This window comes from Fulmarus glacialis, unplaced genomic scaffold, assembly GCF_000690835.1.
Source record: "Fulmarus glacialis isolate BGI_N327 unplaced genomic scaffold, ASM69083v1 scaffold25702, whole genome shotgun sequence".
Classification (NCBI taxonomy): domain Eukaryota; kingdom Metazoa; phylum Chordata; class Aves; order Procellariiformes; family Procellariidae; genus Fulmarus; species Fulmarus glacialis.
This window is the reverse complement of record NW_009200286.1, coordinates 53304-78102: the sequence shown is the minus strand read 5'-3', so window position 1 is coordinate 78102 and position 24799 is coordinate 53304. Positions and strand designations below refer to the sequence as shown.

Sequence of the window (24799 nt, the reverse complement as noted above, 5' to 3'; positions counted from 1 at the left end):
GGTCAGTGTGGGATCACTCCCATCAAATCCCTGTGGTGACGCCTTCAGTGCTTGCAGTAAGACAGTTGCATACTTCTAATATGCAAGCACAAGTGCTATTGATCATAATATGTATCTGATCACTTTTAAAAATCAGCCTTAAAAATTACAAAAAAAAATCTAAATAGCAGAAATTGCTGGGTAGTGTTACAGTTAAGATAGTTGTGTTTGTTATTTACAAGCTGGTTTTGGTGAAATGTGATATGTTTTTTAATTGATCAGTAGAAGAACCTGAGGTATGCAGCATATACAGCAAACAAATTTACAAATCAACCAGTGGAAAGACAATTTTTTTGTTCCTGTTCCTAGGTGACTCACAACCAGGAGAATGTCTTCGACTTGCAGTGGCTGGAGCTCCCAGATATGGCCCCAGAAGAACTAGAGTCTCTCTCCAGGAATATGGTTTTCCACCTCAAGAGACTCATTGATGAGAGAGATGAATGCACGGAAGTACGATGACTTATCTCTCCCATATAGAGCTACTGTGAAGTAGCAGATGCAGGCTCCATTCCTTCTCTTGTGTCTTGTTTGTGCACTGGGTTTCTATTTCTTCTGCACCTTTCTACTACATCTCTGGAAATCCGTAGAAAGATTTTGACTTTTCCATTGATTCTCACGTGAACACTAAGGTGTGGTGAAATGATTTGTAAAAGTTTTGACTTTGTCTTGAGATTTTTTTCTCTGCGTGTTTGCTCAGTCATTCATCTTCGATTGCTTGCCCGTCTCTCCATTGGTATCTACCATGGGGGTAGATAGTGGGTTCCAACTTTTCTCTAGCTGGAGAAAAGGGCTAGTGAAGACGGCCCTATCTGTTGCTAACTCATCAGTTCCTTTCCCCTCAGAGCTTTGGAAGAGGCTTCTCCCCTTCTTTAACCTGTTAATTTTCTGTCATGCTTTTGACTGGGATTGTGTTAGTTAAAACTGTTAGTTGTTACAGGTTTTTATGAATTCTCCAAGGAAAATAGACTGCTTATTTTGAGCATTGGAAGAGGAATGTTTTAGTGGTCTGAGCATAGTGGAGATTCCTTTCCTCCTCTGTATAACCTTCCTTCCAGGCTATCACTTGAATTCTGTATAATGCCAGCCTAATAATTTTCTACATTTACAAATCATTTTCAGATACTTGAAAAACAATGTATAATTATACTATTCATCTTTTGACACTACATACTTCTTGACACTACATATTTCTCTGTATTTCCAGGTCATTGTAGATCTCACTCAAGAGAGAGATTATCTGCAGTCTCAGCAACCACCAAGTCCTCTGAAAGCACCAAGTCCAGATTCTTCACCAAACCCAGCCAGCCCTCTTTCTAATGAAGACAAGCAGCACCTTGCAGTTGAGCTGGCAGACACCAAGGCTAAATTGAGAAGAATCCGGCAGGAGCTGTGAGTCACCAGTGATTTGTGCTTCTAGAGAGACTTTTATATTAAGTCGTGTGCATCCTGAAAATGCAGTTGCCTGTCGGCTTCAGTACACTGGCCTCCATGGGAGCTCTCAGAATCACATCTTTCAAATTTTTTATTCATAGCGGTAGGAGGCTAGTATGGGTGTTCCATCTTTCTTCTTTCTTAACTGGTCTTTAAACACAGAATGATGGCTACTTCCATTTTTTTTTTTGTGTCTCATCTCTCTCTTCCCCTCTTCACAATGCCAACTGCTAGCTGCACTTTTTAGTTATGAGTGGGAAGTCCAGAGGTCAGTGAAGCTAGCTATGACAGCAGTAGACTGATGAGATTTAAACAGAGGTACTTAGTATAAAAACAGAGTTGCAAACTCAGATCCATGATATGTTTATGGTATCATGAGAAAAAACCGCTCACTTTTATGAAGCTGTCATGACAAAGAGGGTCTATGTTCAGAATAAGCTAGGAGATTTCTACCTTCCTTTCCGGATTCCCAGTCGTGTCCATATAATCAATATTGTTTCAGGGAAAAAAAAAATTCTTACAGGATTTTTCTAATCCTTTTCAGGGAAGAGAAGTCTGAGCAGCTTGTAGATTCTAAACATGAAGTTGAGCAGCTCACCCTAGAGCTGCAAAAAATAAAACAAGAGGTAAGATGGGCTTGTTTTGCTGTGACAGTCTTCCCTATTTAAAAAAGCCTCTTTTGGTGTGAGGCTAAAAATACTACTATGGTTTTTTTTTAATGGAGAAAGCAAGCTACTCCAGCAAGCTGTTTGACGATTATGGCTATGGCATAGCAATGCTATGCTTTCCACTTAACTGGTGAGAGCAGTCTCATCTGTTTAGCTTGCAAATAGCCTGGTAATGCCTGAAACTTATGCAGCATCAGGCATTAGAAATGTCAGAGTCCTAAGAGGCTGAAGAACCTCCCTGTCTTGTAGAGAATTTACTGGCTAATTAGGAGAATTCTCTTACTCCTGAACCAGGGGAATGCTATTTGCCTATGCTTAAAATAAGTAAATAAATAAAAATAAAGTTTAAAGAACATGCTTTCAAGTATTAACTAAGATTTTTCTCCCTGTTTATTCCTCACTTCTCACAGAATATCCACCTGGCCTCAGATGCTCGCTCTGCCCGAGCATACAGAGATGAGCTCGACTCTCTGAGAGAGAGGGCAAACCGTGTGGAGAGACTTGAGATGGAACTTGTTCGGTGCAAAGAGAAACTTCATGATGTGGATTTTTACAAAGCTCGGATGGAGGCAAGTGAAAATTGGGAGAAAGATTTACTGAGTAATCTTTAATGTTTGGCTTTTGTTGTGTTACCAGTTCATGTGTCATTTGTCATTGAGCTGACTGTAGCAAAACATCAGTGCAAGTGGAAATTTCGTAACATACATCATAGCTACTGACTTAGCAACATTAAAACTTCTTTCAGTGGCAAGAAGGACTTGGTGCACACAAAAAATAAATACTCATTAGTTTTAATAAACTGCGTAGTTCAGCATTATGTGGCTAAACAGGACAGATCTTTTCTGGACTCTTCTTCTAGAGAATCCAGACCTTTAGTCTAGCCTTGAAAATTTACTCTTAAGTAAAATGCTTATGTTTCAGAGTTGTTCCTTTGACCAACACTTTAAATGTCATGTATATATTAGCTAAATGTTTGGGTGTTTTTCCTTAGGCATTTGTAGCAGATGCAACTGTTGTTAAAATGGATGGGCATTTTTAAGCATGACTTAATTCTAGCCACCCCTTTTTTGCAACTGTTGCTCATAGTAGAAAGGAGAGAAAATCTGGATCTTCCCTAGTGCCCTGAGTAGGGTATGTCAATGAGAAATGTATAACTTTGTTCTATTAAGTAATGCTAGTTACACAGCTTAGTCACCTGCAGCTATGTCCATTCTAGAATTATTAATTAACTTAGGTTGGAAAGGACCTTGGAGATCATCTAGACAAACTCATTGCTCACAGCATGGCTGACCTTAAATTTAGGTCAGACTGCTCTTATTTTCTGTCCTTTCAGTTCTTTGAGCCATTCTTACCTGAACTCTCAATAATCCACAAACAGAACACTTCAGGCGAAGTCAAATAAATATCCAGACTTGCTGAACACATGGAGGTTCAGTAATTGACAACCTCACTATAATTAGATAAAATCCCAGGTCTGAGGTAGAAGAGTGATGTTGAAATTCACATTTGCCATGCCTCTGGCTGAGAACACACCTTATTTCTGCTCTATAAACTCTACTTAGTAGGTGATTTTTTTCCCTCTCTAACCTAAGGGGCCAGCTAGCTGCTGCTTCTTATGAATAGGTTCACTAAAATGGATGGTTATTAAATGTAGTAATAGACTACAAAAGCCTGTCTTCCCTCTCAGTAATTGCCAGTTTACATTAGGAAGTATGAAGCTCTGGCGCTCTCTCTGCTTTCCTCCCTCAAGCTGGCAAATCAGTCGTGCATTAACCTGGCACACTAGCTATCAGCATGGCATAATGGCATTTCCCTTTTGGCTGTGCACTGGAGTCACTTAGCTTCTACCTGCTGCTCAGATAATTTACCCAGAGCTAGGAGAGGAGTTTTTTAGTCTTGTCTTCATCTGAGATCAAGGGAGTAGCTATTTCTGTTCTTGAGTTCTCAGCCTCCTTGCTTGTCCTAGAGCTAGCAGATCCCTGCTCTGCTGTCTGCATGCTAATCTTGCTTAACATATCATTCAGTAAAGAGACCTCCACTTCAGTTTCGAATTTGTTCCAACTTCCCTCACTCCCTCTTCCACCCTGCCAGTTTTTGGTGAAAGTATTGAACGTCAGAGATGAGTGTTGGCCCTCCAGGGATACCTCCCTGAAATACAGTAGTGGGACAAAGAATATTTCCCATCCACGTGGCACTTTTCCAATTCTGGGCCGCAGTGTGGCCTCTAGCAAAAGTTGTTGCTGCTGTAGGGGCTGAGCTCTTCTAATATATGGCAGGATTGTGCAGCTGTCTGCAGGCTGCTTTGTGGTCTAGAATAGCCAGAGTGTTTCACATTCTCACCACTCCCTCTTCCATCATTGATCAAGTCTTGGTACAGCCATGGACTGCCAGTGTTGAGCAGAGGCAGCATCAGGCAAACTCCACTGGTTTCATGCTGATACATTCAGAGGATTCCATAGGGCACTATTCTGTCTTTTTTTTTATGGTTATGGAGTAGCGCAAAGGCTGTGCATAGTAGCCAGTATCCAGCTTTCCATGGTCCTTCAGTTTTCTGTCTTATCTGTCTCAAGTTCTCCACCCCTCCAAAAGAAGGGTTAGTGGCTGGAGTCGGTTCAGTGTCTGCTCAGATTCCACCCACTCCCTCAAAAACTGTTTGGCTTACAATTCCAAGTTGTAAGATTTGTGCAGGGATGTAACATGGTAGAGATTTTTACCGGTAGACAGTACAGTGCTGATTCATCTCATGTCATTTACTGGTTGTGGCTGGCTTCCTAAGCTCTAAGTCTTAAGACCTGAACAAATCTTACAGAGGCACAGCAATGAAAATGTAGGTGCATAAAGTACAGTGTAAGCCACTTTTCTATGGTACTTAAGGCCTTACGAGCCTTAAGGCTCGTAGGATCTTGACAGGGTTGTTAATAAGCAGTGCCAAATCGGTAAGTGAGAAGAAAAAGTGGGTTTACCTTTGGGCATCAATGCAGAAAGCTATTAAATGGGCACTTAAAAATCTTTTCCTTCTTGTAGTTCATATATACATTTGGTAGTTTGAGGAAAAAATATAGAATGTGCTCTGTGTATGATACCGTGACAAGGAATTGCGAGCAAGCTTACAAGTAGTTTCTGAGAGCACATAATACAAATCAGCAGTGGCAGCAGGAAGAGATTTAAGGAGCTATTGCAGAAGGAGTGCAAAAGGAGCAAGTCTTTCTCTATGTGAACGTAACACGTTTAGGCATGTGTGTTGTTTTCCTTCTCTGTATGTCTTGACAAAGTTGTTCAGAAATGACATTTTAATTTGACCATCGTTCAAGGGACATGGAGATGAATATGCTCTGGAGACCTTCCTGCTGGGGTGGCTTAATGAGGTCGTAACTATGAATGTGGAGGAGCAGGCTTAATGCAGGGCTTCCTCCAAGGAGGTGCTTCTCTCCAATGTAAAGCTTCCCTCTGGCATTCCTCTCCATTGAACCTTGTGCTGCTCCAGGAGATCAGATTATTTTCTGAGGCCAAGGAGTCTGCCTTGCCCATTCTTCCTCCTTCTCACTGCAATCACATTTCCATGCGGGATGATGGGAGGAATTTCTGTGAATGTTTAAAAAAAGCAGAAGTATCTCTTGTATGTTTTCATATAGCTGTCCAAGGCAATGTTTGATTGTCACAAGATGTTAACTGTGTCATGGCTCAGTAGAGGCAGCTACTGAAATGCCAGAAGGGAGGGGTTTAAACTCTGTTTAATAACTAGGTCTGGATGTGTGTGCAAATTCTCTAGTTTCAGATTTAAACAATCTGATTGCTACTTTAGTTTCTGAAAATGTTTTCCAGTAGCAACACACCCTGATTGTGCAACCATTTACTCCCCGAGTTAATTGTAACCATATGAGTACACAATGCACATTCCTAAAGCTATTTCAAGGCACAGTGATACAGGATCAAACCACAATATGTAATTTATTTTAGAAATTACAAAAGCAGAATTATATATGTTGGATATTAAACCATCACAATTTAAGTGATATAAAACAAAGACCTTTTTTTAATCCCTTGCCTAATAAATCAAAAAAAAAAAAAAATCCACAGCCAACTGTTTTTGCTGTCGATTTAAAAAGAAACTCGTAGTTACAAAATAATGTTGGTGGGTTTGTTAATTAAAGAAAAAATAAACCTTAATTCCAGTGGAAGCACCACCACCCTATGACCACCACCTACTGATTGTCTAACAAGTGTGATTTGTAGCTAGACACATTTTTAGGTCAACTATGTTATCCCAGTGACTTCTGGGAGATGTTAGTGCTGATGTGTTTTAGTTAGGACAGTTTTACCTTCCAGGCCTTGAGATGTAACTACAAAGCTCCCATGAAGCAATTATTTAAATTATATGAACTTTTCAATATTAAGACAACCTCAGATCATGGGTACACCAGTGAGCAATGTTGACCTCGCCATAGCAGGCATTTCCACCAGGTTATTAATTTAAGATTTCATCAGAACTGCTTTGAACTGACATGTCCGCCCCTCCTGGGCGCTTGATGGAAAGTGCTTCAGTCTTCCATGTATTGCAGCACCCAGTGATATGTGGTTTGTACCAGAGCCTGGATATGTGTATGTACTTGGCACGTAGCTTGACTCTTCATGAGACACTAAAATAACTAGTTCCTGCTTGGTAGGCAGTTTTGGGGATAGTTCTGGGGCCATGTTTTTGAGGTCAGACACCACCTTACTACTTAGGGCTATGGTCCAGATTGAGTGTGATGATCTAGCAGAGTAAACTCTTGGCATGTTGCTGTTTCATTACAGGTATTCTGGCAGCTGACATGACACCTTTTGTGTCATGTACTTCCTCTGGTCTGTCATCTGTTTAGTGTCAGCCTTTTTTAGTTTGCCCACCCTGAAGTGACCCTGTTAGATGAGACTTGGCCCAAAATGCTGGTTCTATAAAATTAGTGTTTCAGTGTTATTATTTTAGTTGTTCACATACTCAGACATTTTAATTGCGGTAGTTGAACCACTTCACGAGCCCTAACATACTTGTCCTTTTAATGCTACTGTAGTAGGGAAATTTTTCCTCTCATATTTTGCAAGTTGGTAGCTGACCCACTGAGAAATCAAGGGCGATATGGTACTGCATAAGGTAGACTTTACATATTATGCCATCTACAGTCAAGATGCAGCAACTAAGATTACTTGCTATATAAGGCTATTAAAACATGGCCCCCTGTAGTATCAAAAGGCAAGGGGGGTGGGTGTCATCAGACACTCTTAACTTGTGCTTTACAGCTATCTTCTTTTTTTCTTTTTTTTTTTTCTTTTTTCTTCTTGTTTTTTAAATAACTGAGCCACATAAGGCTTCTTAAGGCTGATTCTACTCCCAATAATGAGAAGGTAGTTGCTGTTTAAGCAGTGAAAGTAATTTGCTCATGCCTGGTGATCTTTCAGGAATCTACTTGGTTTGGATGTTTGTGGTCTGAGAGAGCAGACACGAACACTGATGTCAGCAGAGACTTCACATTTTGAAGACGGTTGTCCAGGATTAAACTTGTCAAGCCATAAGCATTTCACCCTGCCTGTGTGCACATTTTCTGATTTTGCCTATTTCGTTGGAGCAGGGGAAGGCGAGGGGGAGGAGGAAGGAAAGCAAAGAAAGACAAAAGAAAATTTATTTAGAGAATCAAATGATCTGCTTCTTGCCCCATTGTAACTCTTCTGGGCAAAAATCTGTCCTGTATCCATTTAATCTTTTAAATGCTGATACGTTCCTGCCATAGAAAATTCTGTCTCTGACTCAAGAGTTATCTGAGGATCAACAAGAGTAAAAGCTAGCAGTGAGGTATTATAAGTTGAAATAAGACATAATTTAACAAATGTGTTTAAAACATGACCAAGAATACATGGCCAGATTTTATGCTTTGGACGTTTCATGTTTCTGGAGATCAGATACTTGAAGGCAGAGAGCTTCATTTGTTGCTTTGCAAGGAACGTTCGGAGTGCAGTATAATTAACTTTTTTCTAATGCTGTGGCTACAGCAGAATAATAAGTTAAACTTTTACTCAGTACAAACAGATGCAAAAGCTGTAATGGATAAGCAACGTGGCTTGTGCAGTTAATGCTCATGTGTTTACTGGACATGGGGTGGGGTGTTAAGTGATAAGTGTAAAACAACTTCTCTTGTTTAAATGAATTAAAATTCTGTTCATGAGAGAGAAGAAACTTTATTAAACAGACATTTACATGTAAGTGCACTGAATGTACTGAAACAGGAATATGGACATAATATATATTGATGGATAGTGCTCACGAACATGCTTTGAATACACTATAACATCCCTTGAAAGTAAATAAATATAATCTATTTTGAAACTGGGGACTACAGTGAGTTGGCTAAGGAAATGGTATTATAACAGTGGAATTGGAATTGAACAGTTGCTCTTCTGTGTCTTGAGTCTCCTTGGTGCACCTCTTGATCTAGCCTCATATAAAGCACAAGGAACTCCATTAAACTTCTAAAATTCAGGAAAAAACAATAGGAAATATTAGAGTTACTTGTATTAATGACACAGATAGCTAAACATAGTATAATCTCCCATTAAAATAGCCGGTAAAAACTTTTTTATGAAACAGAGAAACATGTCAAATTTCTTTCTTGTGTTTTTGCAATGTCAGTTTGTAAGTCACCTGGTCTTTGAAAAGTCAGTTTATGTAAAGAGATTAGCCTTGTTACTTTTTCTCCCTAGGAGTTAAGAGAGGACAACATCATATTAATTGAAACAAAGGCCATGCTAGAAGAACAGCTAACAATGGCAAGAGCTCGTGGTGATAAACTGCATGAATTAGAGAAGGAAAATTTGCAGCTGAAATCCAAACTTCATGATGTAGAGCTGGTATGCCTTTTCTTTTTCATTATGTTAATTTTTTGAACTTCTGTTTTTATGCTAGGTCACAGATTCATGTCACAGAAACCAGTGGAGACAGGCAAATAAATCAACAGTGCTTTTGAAGAGGTCTTTAGTTTGAACTTTATGTACATGAATTCTTGAAATATTATAATGTTAACAGTGTAAATATTGCCAATGCTACTTTGTGTGAGTCTGATGAATTTAATTTTACGCAAGAAGGTATATCATAACTCTAAAATACAGATTGCTTTCATACATACTGATAACGGAGATGTTAAAATCTGTCAGTTAAGTAGAAATCTCTTAGATATAGGAAATGAAATCTGCTGTAGTAAATGATCTTTCTTGTTGGAAACAAAACCCCCAGCCGTTACAGTGACTTGGAGAATCCATTACCGCTGTAAAAGACACAAAATTCCAAAATTTATTTCTGTGTAAATCAGAGACGTAGCTTATTGCTTCATAGCCAAGGAAACATAAGAAGTGGCAGATTATTGCCTACAAACAAAAAGCAACGTTGGATTTTATAATCCCACTAGAAGTAATAAATACTCTTTCATCTCTTGTATTTTACTTAACAGTTCTCCTCTTATCCCTTTGTGTTTTGAATTCTTGTGGGTTTAACTGCAGAGGGGTTTAACTGTATAGGGTTTCCAGTAGGGTCTGTTGGAAACAAAGATGTGGAGGGTGCTGTGTGGAGTTATGTTTAATGACTGATTCAGAGCATTGTAAGGGTCATTTCATGCTCCAGCTTTTCCAAAGTGGCTGATTTTGAATGATGTTTTTCTGGGTGACTTGATGAATTTTTGGTTAATGCTTCCTGAAAATTTGGGACCCTCTGAGGCACGACTGCAGCTCCCACAAATGCAAATGGCCAAAATAATCACAAGAAGCAATGGTAGATTCATTTTCCTGATATGTTTTCTGGATATTTTAAAACCCAAATTATAAGGCAGGTGTTACTTGCCGATCCATATGACTGGATCCAAATTTGACGTGATGAGTTGAAGAAGCTAGGTAGAATTCAAGGTTACATCTGCAGAGTCTCCAGTGTGTCAGTGCATGATGCCACATGTTTTTGAAGAGTTTAGCTCTGGAGACAGCTTGAATCCAGCCTGCCTTACTAGCCCTGGCTTGTACTGGCCCTGTCATCACCCAGTATATTCTTACTCCAGTCACCCTCCCTCCAAGTGTATCATGGACCTGAGCTGACTCTAAACAGGGCCAGTTGGGTGTCTCTGCACTGCGTTCTGTGGCACGTATGGTAGCCCACAGCAAACATTTAATGCTCTACATGTATTTCAATAGGAGATTCTTCTACCCTTAACATGTGTTGTGCTTGTAGCAGTTCAACTGACAGAACAATCTTTCGGATAAGCTGAATATGTATTTTCATTCATGCTTGTCTTGCACAGGACCGGGACACGGACAAGAAGAGAATTGAAGAGCTGCTGGAGGAGAACATGGTCTTGGAGATTGCACAGAAACAGAGCATGAACGAGTCTGCACACCTAGGCTGGGAACTAGAACAACTGTCTAAAAGCACAGATCTTGCAGATAGTGAGTACCACCTGGGGTAGCTGTTGTTGTGTTTGTGGTCTCTTTCAGAGTAGACAGGTTGGTTGACTGAGGCGAGAACAGAAGTTGAGTCCAATCTTGGAGAACTTCCCCCATTCAGCAACTTGACTTTGAACTTAGGTTTTTGAATTTCTAAAATGTATTCCTTATACTTTCTTTCACTTTCTTTTGAAAGCATTAAAATGTTTTCCTTTTATTTTGTTCATCACTGAGAGAGTGACTTTTAAGTAAAATGATAAAAATTACAAAAAAAAGAAAGCTTTATAAATGACACAGCAAAAATGTCACAAAAATCCACACACTGGATATTTCTAACTGAATGGCTGGGAGGCATCTGTGAGCTTTAGTATTCTTTAGTACAATTAGTACAGACAATTAGCCGGTCTTTAAGTCCCAGGAAGTAGTGTATGCTGAAGTCATTTATTTTTACTAGATACTGAAAAATGTGTACAGTTAAAATAACTGGCTGATTATTTTTTTTTTTGAATGGTTGATTTGATTTCCGTAACTATCACAGACATAACTAATGCTTCCTTCACTGGTCAGGTTTTAGCATTGGTTTCTGTGTCTTAACATTCATTCTGTCTATAATACCAGCCTAAATAACAATGCTAAATTGAACTTGGGAAATATAAGCTATTTCATGCAGTTCAGTGTGCAGCTTTTATTGATTACTCACCTGATTCTGCTAAGACTTGCATGTTTGGCTTTGTGTACCAGGAACAGTTTAACTTGAAGACAAAGGAATAAATTAGAGTAAGCAGATGTTCAGTTTTCAGTAAAGCTGTCTAGAAGAATAGCTTTGTTTTGTAAAATAACTGAATGTGTCGCTGACACCAATTTTTAAATCTACTTGCTGCCTAGGGTCTGAGTTATCTTTACTAAGATTAACGGCTAATTAATTGTTACTTTTAATTAATAATCTTGCAAAGCAGGTTTACCTTAGCCTGAGAAGTGAATGGTACTCTGTTCCTCCTTATGTGTAATCAAGGATATTGCTTATTATATCAGTCAGTGGGCAAGAAACACAGTTCTCTTGAAAGTTACAAATTTTGATGAAGAGTATTTCAGGAAAATGTAAAACTATGTAATCTTCTGGCTTTTTTCAAATAGCAAGTTTTGCCCCCTTCCTGATTTGGTTTCACTAGTGATACAATAGAAGGAAGGATGCTAGTTTTATTTTATCTCTTATTTATTCATTTCTGTCAAACATAACTCAAAATTTGCTCAACAGAGTGGTTTAAAACAAATGAAAAAAGATGAGATTCCTTCACTGCACTGATGCTTAGCGTTTCAGCACTGGAGCTCCAGAACCTCTCTGATTAACCGAAGAAAAAGAGAATCAGAGGAACTGAGAACATCAGTAATCTTTTGTATTCAGTAGGAAAAAAAAATAAGTGAAGGAAGCCTGATTTAAAAAAAAATAAGAACATTAAACTTTGAAACTTTAAATTATTTCACAGAAGTGCTGTCCTACTTTTACAATAATTCTCTTTAAGAAATTCCATTTCAATGCATGTTGCTGTTCTGAATGCAGCTTATTTGTAAAAATAGAGTCAGCCTGCAAAGCTTTTTTGGAAAACCTCCAGTTCCTGGATTTCAAGTTGAGTCTGCAAGGGTGGCAGATAGCAGAAGATTTTAGCTGGTAGTTTGGAATATTTTATTCAAAATAATTATAAAACTAAGCATTGGAAAAAAGTCATTTAGGTGGGCTTTGCTTCTGGACAGAACTCATCTGGAGTATTTAGTTAATATTTACTATTCGAGTCTTCATTTGACCAAAACTCTCCAGGTGATGCTCCATAAAAGAGACAAATGGGATTTTCCCATGCTCAGAAACTTGCCAGTTCTAAAGTACTCAGTGTGCTGTATGTACTAGTGCTGGTTATTCAGCAGCAGTGGATAATTTTCTGAGACTTAAAGACAATTTAAATTCAGTTTCATATATGAAATATGGTTTTAAGGTGAAGGGTGGCAATTACTCCATGTGAAACAGAGGGTTGCTCTTATAATTATTCAGGTGCTGAGCAGAGGATGAGCAGAACAATGATGCTTTGGTGTTGGGAGTTAAGGCTGAGGGTTAGTGAGACTTTTGATCGACAAACATTTAGAGTAAAATAACATCTCTGTTGTAAAAGTTGCATAAATTTTGTTGGTTCTGAGATTTCAACTTCAGACACTTCTCTATGATCAACATTCTGATGAGTGTCCTGTGCCTGGGTACCTGGTAGTAAAATATCCTCCCTGATTCAGCATATTCTTGATGAAGTAGCTGTGAAAATAAGCACTGGAACTCACTCTTGTAAGAATTTTTTCCATGACTAAATATGATCGAATACCTAAGCTTTCACTAGCTTTTGGAAGTGCACCACCTTGCTGTTTTAGCAAACACTTTGCAGTGGTTTAGTTTCTGCCTCAATTTATTTCCTCTGATGGAAGTATGAGAGGGTATCAAAGTACATTTTGCTACTAACATTAAACATGCTACTAACATGGCTAAAGCAACTTTAAGAAGAGTTAGGAAAGTAACTAACTTTTAAGATGGTTATCTGTTCAGATACTTCCCTATTTACTAAAGGTCTTAATTGTTGTCTGAAATGGTTACCTGTTTTTAACAAAGTGTTTACTTAACAGTCAAGCTGAAATGACTGGATCTGATTGCAATTATCTTCATACAAGTGAATCTTAAGGACTTACAAAGGGAGATGTTTGTGAATTGGTTAGTGCCACCTTCTGATTCTCATGTTTCAACAGCCAGAAAGTCCTTTGTGTTTGAGTTGAATGAATGTGCTTCGAGTCGCATACTGAAGCTAGAGAAGGATAATCAGAGCTTGCAGAACACAATCCAAGAGCTGAGAGATGCCTCCTTGACCTCCAGAGAGAGCAGCCTAAAGTTTGTGGAACTGGAAAATGAAAATCAGCAGCTTAGCAAAAAGGTAATTTGCTCACAGGAGCAGAGCTCTTTGGCTTTTAAACACAGTGCGCACAGGGCTGTACGGCATTCTTGAACGATGAGGGATTGCAGGGAATTCACCCATGTTCCCCAGAAGACTGGGCATGTTTTTGGGCTGATCTATTTAATTGTGTTCTAACATTAGTGTATTCTATTGCCTTGTACTTCACTGCCTACTTAAGTGCATCATTGTAAGCAAAAAGTGACTGTTCCTGTTTCATAAAAGCTGTCTCTCAGTGCTCATTTGCCCCATCAGATTGTACTGTTGATGGTGTCCCTTTTTGTCGTCTTATGGTAGTCAAGGAAGCCATGGCCACATTGAACTATTTTGTTTGTTTGGAAGTTTTAATATTGTTTCCATGTAAGTCAAATAAATCACATAGTTTTAATATTGTTTCCATGTAAGTGAAATAAATTACATAGGTAAATTCAGGTTAGTGTATTTTTAAATAAGTCTCTTTTGCTGTCCATAGTCCTAGCTCTTTCTCTTTGTCTTGTCCTTTTGGCTGTTAGAAGTTTTCTAGATTCTCCCTCTCTGCAAAGATCTGGGTTCTTCTTTTAATCTTTGTAACAAACATGCAGGTCATCACTTTTTAAGTTTATTTTTATATATACGTGTGTTGCAGTCTATTATCAACTGTGATTACATTTAGCTTAAATGCCAGCTCAGTGCTTGTCCTTGTGAAACACAGTGCTCAGTTCACCTCCAACCACTATATATAGCTATATTTTTGTCTGGATAGTATCTTGCATCTTGAACTCTGATTAATTGAGCCAAGTGCCAGTGGGAAAAGCTTGCTAGTCTAAGTATAAAAAATTTCCATGTCAGTTTCTTCCACATTCATACCTTTGCTAAATTAGCCAGAATATAATATAATGCTCATTTCTCCTTTTCCCATTACTGCTGTAACTTGTGTTTGTGGGACACTGATACAAAGATTTCAGTCCTCTCTGGCCTGTTTATGGGCTAACTGAATGCTTTAAAGGACAAAGGGAGAAAGAATCTGGATATGAAATGCTGGTCTTGGATTACCAGATTGTAACTAGCAGAGTGCCAGTTTCTCTGCCAAGAAAAACAGGTATTCATCACTGGATCACTACATCTTCTGGAGAGATTTTTTTGCCAAGTTGAGAGACCAGTTCTGCTTCTTGTCTTTCTTCTGTGAACAAGGAAAACTGCAAAAATTCAGTTCACTGTACTCTTTCTACACTCCCATTTATGACCTGTTGTGTATGAGTAATTCACTCCAGCTCTAATTTACATGCTTAAAATTTGAGATCAAGGCATATAAAGCACTTGGCAGATACCTGTGGTATATCTGCAATTTAAGTCACTTGAACAACTGTGGTCAACCTTTGGCTTTGCCCCAGGCACATTCCTGTGGGCACCTCTTGTTATGGCACTGTATTGGTGGCAACAGTTGTGATTCCAGAATTAGTCTGATGTTTTTGATGATGATGAATGCGTTGGCATGGTGGGGTCACCTACAGGTCTGGTAGTTAAATAAGACAAAAACTAGTAGTGGGGAATGCCTGTGTGGTGAAAGGGGCACGCTGTATGCGTCAGATCAATGAGAAAAAAATGGCAGTTAAAAATACTACTATTAAGAGCAGTTGAAAGTCATGAACTCTTGACTGGGAGCTGTTGACTGAATACCGTAGGCCAGTCAGGTTGTTGATAAGCTTCACCTCCCACTCAGGGAGATTTTGGGGAAAAAAGGTAGTAGACAGTATTCTGTAGTCTGTGTGAGACATACAGTTGTGTCTCAGTGTACAGAGACCTGATACATGATATGTAAAATAGTCTTGATTTCATAGAATCATAGGATAGTTTGGGTTGGAAGGGACTTTTAAAGGTCATCTAGTCCAACTCCCCTGCCATGGGCAGGGACATCTTCAACTAGATCAGGTTGCTCAGAGCCCCGTCCAACCTGACCTTGAATGCTTCCAGGGATGGGGCATCTATCACCTCTCTGGGCAACTTGTACCAGTGTTTCACCATCCTTATCGTAAAAAATGTCTCCCTTATATCTAGTCTGAATCTACCCTCTTCTAGTTTAAAACCACTCCCCCTCGTCCTATTGCTACAGGCCCTGCTAAAAAGTCTGTCCCCATCTTTTTTATAAGCCCCCTTCAAGTATTGAAAGGTCTCCCTGGAGCCTTCTCTTCTCCAGGCTTATAAGCCCCCTTTAAGTACTGAAAGGCTGCAATAAGGTCTCCCTGGAGCCTTCTCTTCTCCAGGCTGAACAACCCCAAATCTCTCAGCCTTTCCTCACAGGAGAGGTGTTCCATCCCTCTGATTATTTTTTTGGCCCTCCTCTGGACCCGCTCCAACAGGTCCGTGTCTTTCTTGGGCTGAGGGTTCCAGAGCTGTACGCAGTACTGCAAGTGGGGTCTCACCAGAGCAGAGTAAAGGGGCAGAATTGCCTGCCTTGGCCTGCTGGCCACGCTTCTTTTGATGCAGCCCAGGATACGGTTGGCTTTTTGGGCTGGGAGCGCACATTGCTGGCCCATGTCCAGCTTTTCATCCACCAGTACCCCCAAGTCCTTCTCGGCAGGGCTGCTCTCAATCCCTTCATCCCCCAGCCTGTATTGATACTGAGGGTTGCCCCGACCCAGGTGCAGGACCTTGCACTTGGCCTTGTTGAACCTCATGAGGTTCTCACAGGCCCACTTTTCAAGCTTGTCCAGGTCCCTCTGGATGGCATCCCGTCCCTCAGGCGTGTCAACCGCACCATTCAGCTTGGTGTCGTCTGCAAACTTGCTGAGGGTGCACTCGATCCCACTGTCTATGTCATTGATGAAGATACTAAACAGTACCAGTCCCAGTGCTGACCCCTGCAGGACACCACTCGTCACCGATCTCCATCTGGAGCCGTTGACCACTACCCTCTGGATGCGTCCATCCAACCAATTCCCCATCCACCAAACAGTCCACCTATCAAATCCATATCTCTCCAACTTAGAGAGAAGAATGTTGTGGGGGACCATGTCAAAGGCCTTACAGAAGTCCAGATAGATGACATCCGTAGCTCTTCCCTTGTCTACTGATGTAGTCATTCCATCATAGAAGAATGCTGGGTTTGAGATGTTTGAAAAAAATTTTTTTTAATCTTCTCTTCCTCTGGTGTGCTTTTGTATTTCTCTCACACATGTATCCCCTTAATTAGAGGGTATGCATGTCCATGAGGGAGTGTGCTAGGGGAAGGGGGGATAATAGGGGAGGTGTCTCTGATTCATTGCAGAATGGTTTCTACAGTAGGCAGAGGAGAGGGCAACAGTTCTTGAGGACTGTTAAAGACAAGCACGTATAAAGACACAGGACAAGAGATAAAGAAGTGTTTTTCTCAAATGTTGTATGCCTATGGGTTTTTTGTAACTTTCCTGAGATACCCATAGTAAAATCTTGCCGCCCTAAAGTCATTTAACTGAATTCAGATTTCATTCACTGCCTGAGACTTTCAAAAATTGTCCGAGTATGCTTGGCTGTCTACTAATCTAATGCTTGGAAGGATCATGTAGCCGGAACAGGATTATATGGGTAGTACAAGAGGAGATGATACAAAGGAAAATCATGTACTTTTTTTTTTTTCCTTTCTTGCAAGGTTTTCAGAGGTGCTAATAAAAGAAAACCCTCCTTTGAGGCAAAGTCAAGTAGCAACAGTCCAAGTACCTATCTGTTTTCTCTGCATTCCTAACTTCTTGGACTGAAACAAGCTGTAAACAGTAGTTTCTTACTTGCTTCCAGTTTTCTGGGAGGTGCTAATGAAGACCAGCTATTGCTGAGTTACTGAGTTTATGTTCCAGCTTTCTCTGAACAGCTCCTTTGAGACCAATGAACCTTAACATGGTTACATTTCTAACTGTTAAGCCCTTCTTATCTCCAATCTGGGCAGCCCCTGCTTGTTTAAACATTTCCTGTAACGAGGCACATGTTGACACAGGCAAAGCCCAGCCTCCAGCTATTTCCCACTTGTAAGAATTATTGTTAATACCTTTTTCATTGACATTTTCACTGTTGGCAAAGTTTCTAATACCAACACAAAAAAATGAGCTGATACTTCTGCAGAGCTGTAGGTGCCCACAGTACTTTACAAGCATAAAAAGGAATACTTCCTGAGTTGGGGAGCCTCGCTCTCTGAACCCCTCACTTCTAAATACTGAAGAGCTACTGCTTTTCAGTGCTTAGTGCATTATGAGTACAACTTTCAAAAGGAGGGAGTAAGAAGACATAGTTCTTTGTAGGACTGGGACCTTACTCAAAAATCTTTCAAATCCAGTGTTGTCTCCTGCTGGGAAAACAGAGGGCCAACAGAGCACAGGGAGAGGGAAGATAAACTTGGAAACTCCAGTGCTTTTCCTCTGTTTCTGATTTTTTTTTTTTTTAAATTCTGTTGCTCACTGAATTGTCTTAATAACTTTCTCCGCATTCACTGGTAGATTAAGGCCATCAGTGATAGAGAGACTGGGAGGAGGCAAGTCCTGCAGAAGGGTGAGCTCCAGAAACTGACGACAGGAGCACAACAGGGCATTCAGGCAGACAGGTGAAACATTTCTTACTGCTGTACGTTATATGCTCTGATCTTAATAGGCATTGAAGGAAATTCTTGGCATGTGAGAACAACAAAATAGTCCATTTCCTCCTCTGAGACTGGCAAGCTACAGAAGGGGAGGATTACATCTTTCAGCCATAGTCCCCATCTCATTCCTCTCTGGTCTTCAAAATAACTTAAAGTGCAAACAGTCATTGTGTCAAGCTGTGGCTGATGTGTTTCGGTGTATTGTCTCCACACAGATTGAGAAGTTGCAAAATCAAATCGAAAAAGAGAAGCAAAGTAATCAAGATCTGGAGACCTTGAGCGAGGAGCTGATAAAAGATAAGGAACAGCTGCAAGTTGTCATGGAGACTCTAAAAGCTGACAAAGACAGACAGGTGCAAACCTCAGAAATGTAATATAAAAGTATATGCTCAGTAATGGTGATTTACTGATGCCATTTAGAGCATCTGGTTCTCTCAGGGACATAGGGCAATTTGAGAGCTATTAAGTGCAGGTTGAACTTGTTCAAATGTAGGTAAAAAGCTTCTTCGAGCAAAAAAGCCCAGTATGTTTTGGTACCTACTGCTCCTGTAACCATAGGGGGATCTTCAGGCTGTTGTAAGGACAGACCTTCCCTCTTTGGGGAAAAAAGCCCTGGATTTTACTAAATGGGATTCCAACTGGTTTTAGAATGTGCAAATAAAACCCTGTTTTATTGCAGAAGATTGGTCTTCTGCCAGCTGTATCTCCTGATTGGATTGGTTGGGTTTTTTTAGACACACAGGCTTTTTTCTCTATTTTAAAAAGATGCTGAAGGAGCATTTATGTCTTCTGGACTGATATTTTAAATGCCCTTCAGCTTTTACTGCTGTGTTGCAGTACATGTACAATGCCTTGAAACCTATCATCTATTAATTTGGCTAGTGAAAAAAATACAGACACAGATCATTGGAGGCTAGTCTATATATTTTCAACCTTCAAAATTAAAATTTACTCCAAGATTTGTGGGGTGAAAATTAATAACAAAATATCTTATTTGTGTAGTGCTTTTCATCTTGAAGGATTCTTACATAGACTTCCACCTGGGAAACTGCACATTACTACTGAAGTCCTATATTTCAGTTAGAACACATTACAGATTCTTTGTGGTAAGAATTAATGAATGCGTCACAGGTAGGGCAGGAAGTAAAAACCAAAGTATCCTCAATCATCAGAAAAGGGCAGATTGTGACTTTTTTAAGTCCTTTTTTATTTATGTGGATATTATCTAGATAAGAATCAAATGTAAATTGCAGTCTAAATCACAATTGCTTCAGCTGAAATTTGGCCGGTGGGGTAAGTGTACTGTTTTTACAGAAATTGTGTCCTTAATGAGATCTATAACTGCTATAAATTTTCAAACATTTTGCGGTTTCTGACACCTTATCAGAGAGAATTTGTATTTTGGGATCCTAAAGATGCTGAATGTAAACCTAAACAGAAAGATACCCTTTATTAGGAATGTTTCTTAACAAAGCATCCTCTCCACAGTGTTCTCTGAAGGTCACCTGTCCACTTTCTCCCTCTGCCTCGACCTTCTTAGCTGGTAGGAGGAATATAGCACCATTTCTAATTTGTTAGAATCCCATGTTACCAGAGGTAACAATTTTTTTCATATATTCATGTTGTTGGTTTTAGTCAGGAAAAACTGTTGAGGAATTTGTCTTGGATTAAATGGACATGGATTTGTCCTCTCTGTTTCAGGACTAGTTTATACTGCACATTGTAAGGTAGATGAGTAACATTTGCATGAATTTTTTATTGTTTATGTAGATAAAGGACCTTAAACAAGAAAATGATCACCTTAATCAAGTGGTCTTATCCCTGAGACAAAGATCTCAAGTGAGCAGCGAGGCACGAGTAAAAGATATTGAAAAAGAGAACAAGATTCTCCATGAAACGGTTACAGAGACTAGTAGCAAACTGAGCAAGCTGGAATTTGAGAAGAAACAATTGCAAAAGGATTTTTGGGAAGAAATGGAAAAAGAGCTCCATCGGCTGGAGAGGGAGAATGAACAGCTCACAAAGAAGGCAGCAGCGATGAAAATAGTGACAGAAAAAGTTGAAGTTCTCGAGCAGGAGAATGGGGATCTGGAAGTAGAAAATAGGAAGCTAAGAAAATCCCTGGACACATTGCAGAATATTTCCATCCGGCTAGGGGACCTGGAAAGGAAGAAATGGAAAAAGAGCTCCATCGGCTGGAGAGGGAGAATGAACAGCTCACAAAGAAGGCAGCAGCGATGAAAATAGTGACAGAAAAAGTTGAAGTTCTCGAGCAGGAGAATGGGGATCTGGAAGTAGAAAATAGGAAGCTAAGAAAATCCCTGGACACATTGCAGAATATTTCCATCCGGCTAGGGGACCTGGAAAGGGACAACAAGCAACTGGATGAAGAAAATCTGGAGCTTAGGAGAGTGGTGGAGACCATGAGATTTACCACCACAAAAATGGCACAAATAGAAGCAGAAAATAAAGATTTGGAGAGGGAGAAAGAGGACTTAAGGAAGAATGTGGAAATGTTAAAAGCAATGAGCAAGAAATCGGAGAGGCTGGAGTTAAGCTATCAGAGCATCAACTCTGAAAACCAGAGACTTCAGCAAATCTTGGAGAACAGCAGCAAAAAGATCCAGGAGCTAGAAAAAGAAGTACACGGAATGGAGAGTGAAAATCAAGTTCTCCAGAGAAACCTTGAGGAGCTAAAGATTTCTGCCAAACAGCTAGAGAGGTTAGAAAAGGAGAACAAAGCCCTAGAACAAGAAATGTCTCAGCTTGAGAAAGACAAAAAAATGCTAGAGAAAGAAACAAAACGGCTTTGGCAGCAAGTGGAGCTGAAAGATGCTATTTTGGATGATAGTACAGTAAAGTTGGCAGTTGCTGAGAAAGAAAACAAGACACTAGAAAAGGAAGTTGCTCGATTCAGAGATTCATCTAATAAGCTGAAAGAATTTGAAAAGGACAATAAAGATCTCATAAAGCAAGTTACAATTGATAAAAGAACACTAGCTACATTGAGAGAGGTAAGCAAAATAATACTACTGGTTTCAATACGGTGCTATTTTTTGTTTCAGCTCTGTGAAGTACCAAAGGGAGACAGCCGTGCCATGACTATTTAATACATGAACTAGGAGATCTTCACAGCTTTAAGAGCCATCACTGGATATTGTTGCCTTGGAAAGTGGAACCTGCCAAAAACTGCAATGTACCACTTTGTGTCCACAAACACAATGTCTCCAAATGACATCTTTTTTCATGCAGAATAGGGTTTTAACATAGCTCCCACGTGGTAGCTGTAAACCAAGGACTTTGATACTTTCTCTAACCCTGTGACCACAAAATTGTTTGCTAACGTGAGAGCTCCAGCAGGGGGGATTGACTCTTAAGCCTAGAAATTAGAGCACTTGTTGAGGACACATTAACATCCCTGTTCTAAAAGACTTAGCTAAGACAAGAACCATCCCAGATGACCAACCTAACCCTTTCAAAAACAGCTGCACCAAGTTTTTGCTACCTACAGCGTTTTTCCCCAAAAGCTTCCATGCAGAGTGAGAGCATGCTGAGCAGCTCTGTTGTTAAGCAGCGATCTCTTCCAGCACCCCACCCCCCACCACTGCAGAATGCAGTAATCGCACTTTTCCTAGAAGTCACCTTTTAAAAATACGCAATTAGCATTAGGACATTGGCAAACTAATGATGTGTGTGCCAGAACCTGATACTCTTATAAGTGGCCTATGAGCAGATTCAGGTTATTGTGGTTTGCTCTCATTGCCTGTCCCAGCTGCCGTTGTCCTGCTAGAAACAGGATTTCCTGTGAAAGAGCATTCAAAGGAAAACGGTCAATGCTGTGGTAGCTCAGTGAAATAAATTAGTTTAGCAAGACTAATGCAGTAAGCAGTTAACTTACTTGAAGATCTAGTTTTATTTTAGTTTTTGAAGCATTAGTGTAATTTTGAGGAGGAAAAAAAAAGTTTATCAGAAACATTTGAAACAGTCCCAAGTTGTGTTTCTATCCAACTTTCCTTAAAAATAAATAAAATAGCATTTTTGAGAAGGCTCCTTTTTAATCTTTCCCTTGTCAGACTTCCAGTGGTGCAGAAATATATCTTCTTTTCCTTAGTTACTTTCTATAGATTCTACAGAAGGAGTTCATGGATATTGAAGGGACCTGTTTACAGACTATAGACTGGCAATGACCTTAACCTTACCTTTTTTCCCTTGCCATGTGAATGAATATGTGGCTAAATCTGTGATATCAAAGGACTATAGAATATCTACAGTTTATGTTTAACAAAGTTTTTTTTTTTAATTTTGTTCTTGCTTCTGTTTGATATCAGAATAATTTTTTTGTCTTACTTGAAGTGTTTCAGTAACTTTGTTGTTATTTCCTCATGCCTTGTTTAAGAAAACTTTTGAGCAGAAACATGAGCAATGTAGTTCTCTGTGGTACATTTGCATTTCAGAGAATTTTGAATGGTAGGAATCTTTGAACTTGGCTATGCACCAAAAATGATTTGTCCTTTTTAAATATGCAGGCTGGTATTATGTATTCTCAGGCCATTTGCACACAGACCACTTTACTGGCATAACAGCAAAGCGTTGTCCCAATATAGCTTCTGGTACAGCTCTATCAAATCTCCTCCTCGTATGACTTCCTTGTCTGGTTCTGCTTAAGTTTCTTCCAAAGAAACCTAAATGAAACCAGAATGGGCCAGGAGGTACCAGAGTAAGTGACCAAGCTCTGTCTCCAGAGGTGTCCTGTCTCTTACATGACAATGTAATTATGCTTTTTTAATTTTGGCAGTAATTTACCATATGTCAGAAACTCGCAGTCAATAGTGAAAATGCACTACTACCAAGTCCCTTGGTGATAACATCTTAACCATATTATCTCAGGAAACTTTCATACTGAAGTCCTGTCACTCCTCTGTGTGTGTGCCCGTGTTGGCGTGGCTTTTCAGCAGGACTTTTTGTCCTGGCTGAGAAGTGGGAACTCCCTCTGCTGGTGTTCCCTGACCTGCACATATCCCTTCTGTGGTACAAGGGCAGGATGTCTCCTAGCCTGCACACATTCCCTCTTTTGGCAGACGGGCAGGATGCCAGTGTTGGCAGATGGAATTCAGTGCAGTGAGAGAGACAAAGGCCAAAAGAAGCATTCAGATTTATTCCAAGTAAACTATAAATAAAAGCAATCAGTTTAATTCTGCACTCAGCTGTCACTGATGAAGAATTTTAGCTGGCCTTCTTGGAACTAGAATTTTATCTAATGACTTTTTAAAAAAATCTATAGTGCTAGATAATTATCAACACCCTTTGCAGAGCAACTAATCATGTTAGTGCTGTTACAGGATTTGGTCCTGGAGAAGCTGAAGAGTCAACAGTTGTCTAATGAGCTGGACAAACTGAGCCAGGAACTGGAGAAGATAGGATTGAACAAAGAGCTGCTGCTACAGGATCACAATGGCAATGATGACTCGTAAGGAAACTGAGCTCTCTTAGTCATTCCTTTGACTCTGCAGGCTTTTCCTCAGCCTAACTTAAGCCCTTTGCCTTTCTTTTTGGTTCTCATCTGTCTCACTCCAATTACCCTTGCCAATTTTGGACATAAAGCATATTTTTCTGTAGCAAGCTTGGCAGTATACTGCAAGTTTTGCAAAACTTTTTATTGGATGGAAGGAAGAAATGCCATTTTCTCTCTCCATGCTAGCCAGTGTTACTACAGTCCCCCTCTGCTCCCCAGTAGAGTAGCTGGGTAGCTATTTCAGTGTGTATTCCTCGTCATGCTCTCTTTACAAGTAAGAATAGTGTCTATTACACAGTGTCTGTCGTTACTCCATGTAATTAGTGATCCAACCACCTGTTAATATAAACATAGATATTGCCTAAGAAATTCCTGATTGCAAGGAATTCCTTTGCAAGTCCTAAAGTAATGAACAAAGAAACCCCAACAACTCATGTGTATATAGGCCTCTTGGTAAGACCTAACTAGAGAAACATACCCATCTTGTAGGAGTCTTCAGAATCTACTGCAGATTTTTCTCCGTGTCAAGAATGTACAAAAGAGCCGTGAGAAGAAATTGCTGTAGTGTAATTAGGGGAAAAAGAGAAAAACTTACTTTTAAGTTCTGTAGCTCTTAAATATTTCTGTAGAACCATGCTGGCATTACCCTTATTAAAATTGATTGGATTTTGCAAAAGGAGGTTCCCCAGCTATAATATATCAGTAGCGATCTGCGGCCATAGAGGAAATAATTTTCCTGAAGAAGCAAACGCATATAATGTAACACGTGGTGAGATTTGGAGTGGATGAAGGTGAAGTCTCCTACATAGATGGTGGCTCATATCCTAGTGGCAGACATTGGAAAGCTATTCTCATGTCTTTCAGAAAATACAAGATTCTGGAGAGCAAAACTGAATCGGCACTAAAAACAACACTAGCTGTGAAAGAGGAAAAGATCGCAGTGCTGGAAGCTCAAGTGAAAGACTTTCTGAACTTGAACCAGCAGTTACAGAATGATCTAAATATGGTGAGAGGTTAACTGAATTTTAATTGTTCACGATGTGGTTTTGCACATTCACATGCTTTTTTTTTTTTTTTAAACTCAGCAAGAACAAGTTATCTCTACTTCTTCCCCACCCACACACACATACACGCACTTCCCAAAACC

General features: G+C 39.7%; 1 protein-coding gene across 1 annotated transcript in view; it reads left to right on the top strand.

Annotated features, from left to right (window-relative positions):
- CCDC88C (coiled-coil domain containing 88C) overlaps nucleotides 1-24799 on the top strand; it is a 98578-nt gene that overhangs the window by 51620 nt on the left and 22159 nt on the right. Inside the window, exons 6-17 of the mRNA XM_009573559.1 lie at nucleotides 349-489; nucleotides 1244-1428; nucleotides 2015-2096; nucleotides 2549-2707; nucleotides 8868-9014; nucleotides 10445-10589; nucleotides 13362-13543; nucleotides 18356-18493; nucleotides 19911-20137; nucleotides 20308-21154; nucleotides 23480-23607; nucleotides 24517-24658. Of these exons, the coding sequence (XP_009571854.1) occupies nucleotides 349-489; nucleotides 1244-1428; nucleotides 2015-2096; nucleotides 2549-2707; nucleotides 8868-9014; nucleotides 10445-10589; nucleotides 13362-13543; nucleotides 18356-18493; nucleotides 19911-20137; nucleotides 20308-21154; nucleotides 23480-23607; nucleotides 24517-24658 (2523 nt within the window). The remainder of the gene's footprint in view (nucleotides 1-348; nucleotides 490-1243; nucleotides 1429-2014; nucleotides 2097-2548; nucleotides 2708-8867; nucleotides 9015-10444; nucleotides 10590-13361; nucleotides 13544-18355; nucleotides 18494-19910; nucleotides 20138-20307; nucleotides 21155-23479; nucleotides 23608-24516; nucleotides 24659-24799) is intronic.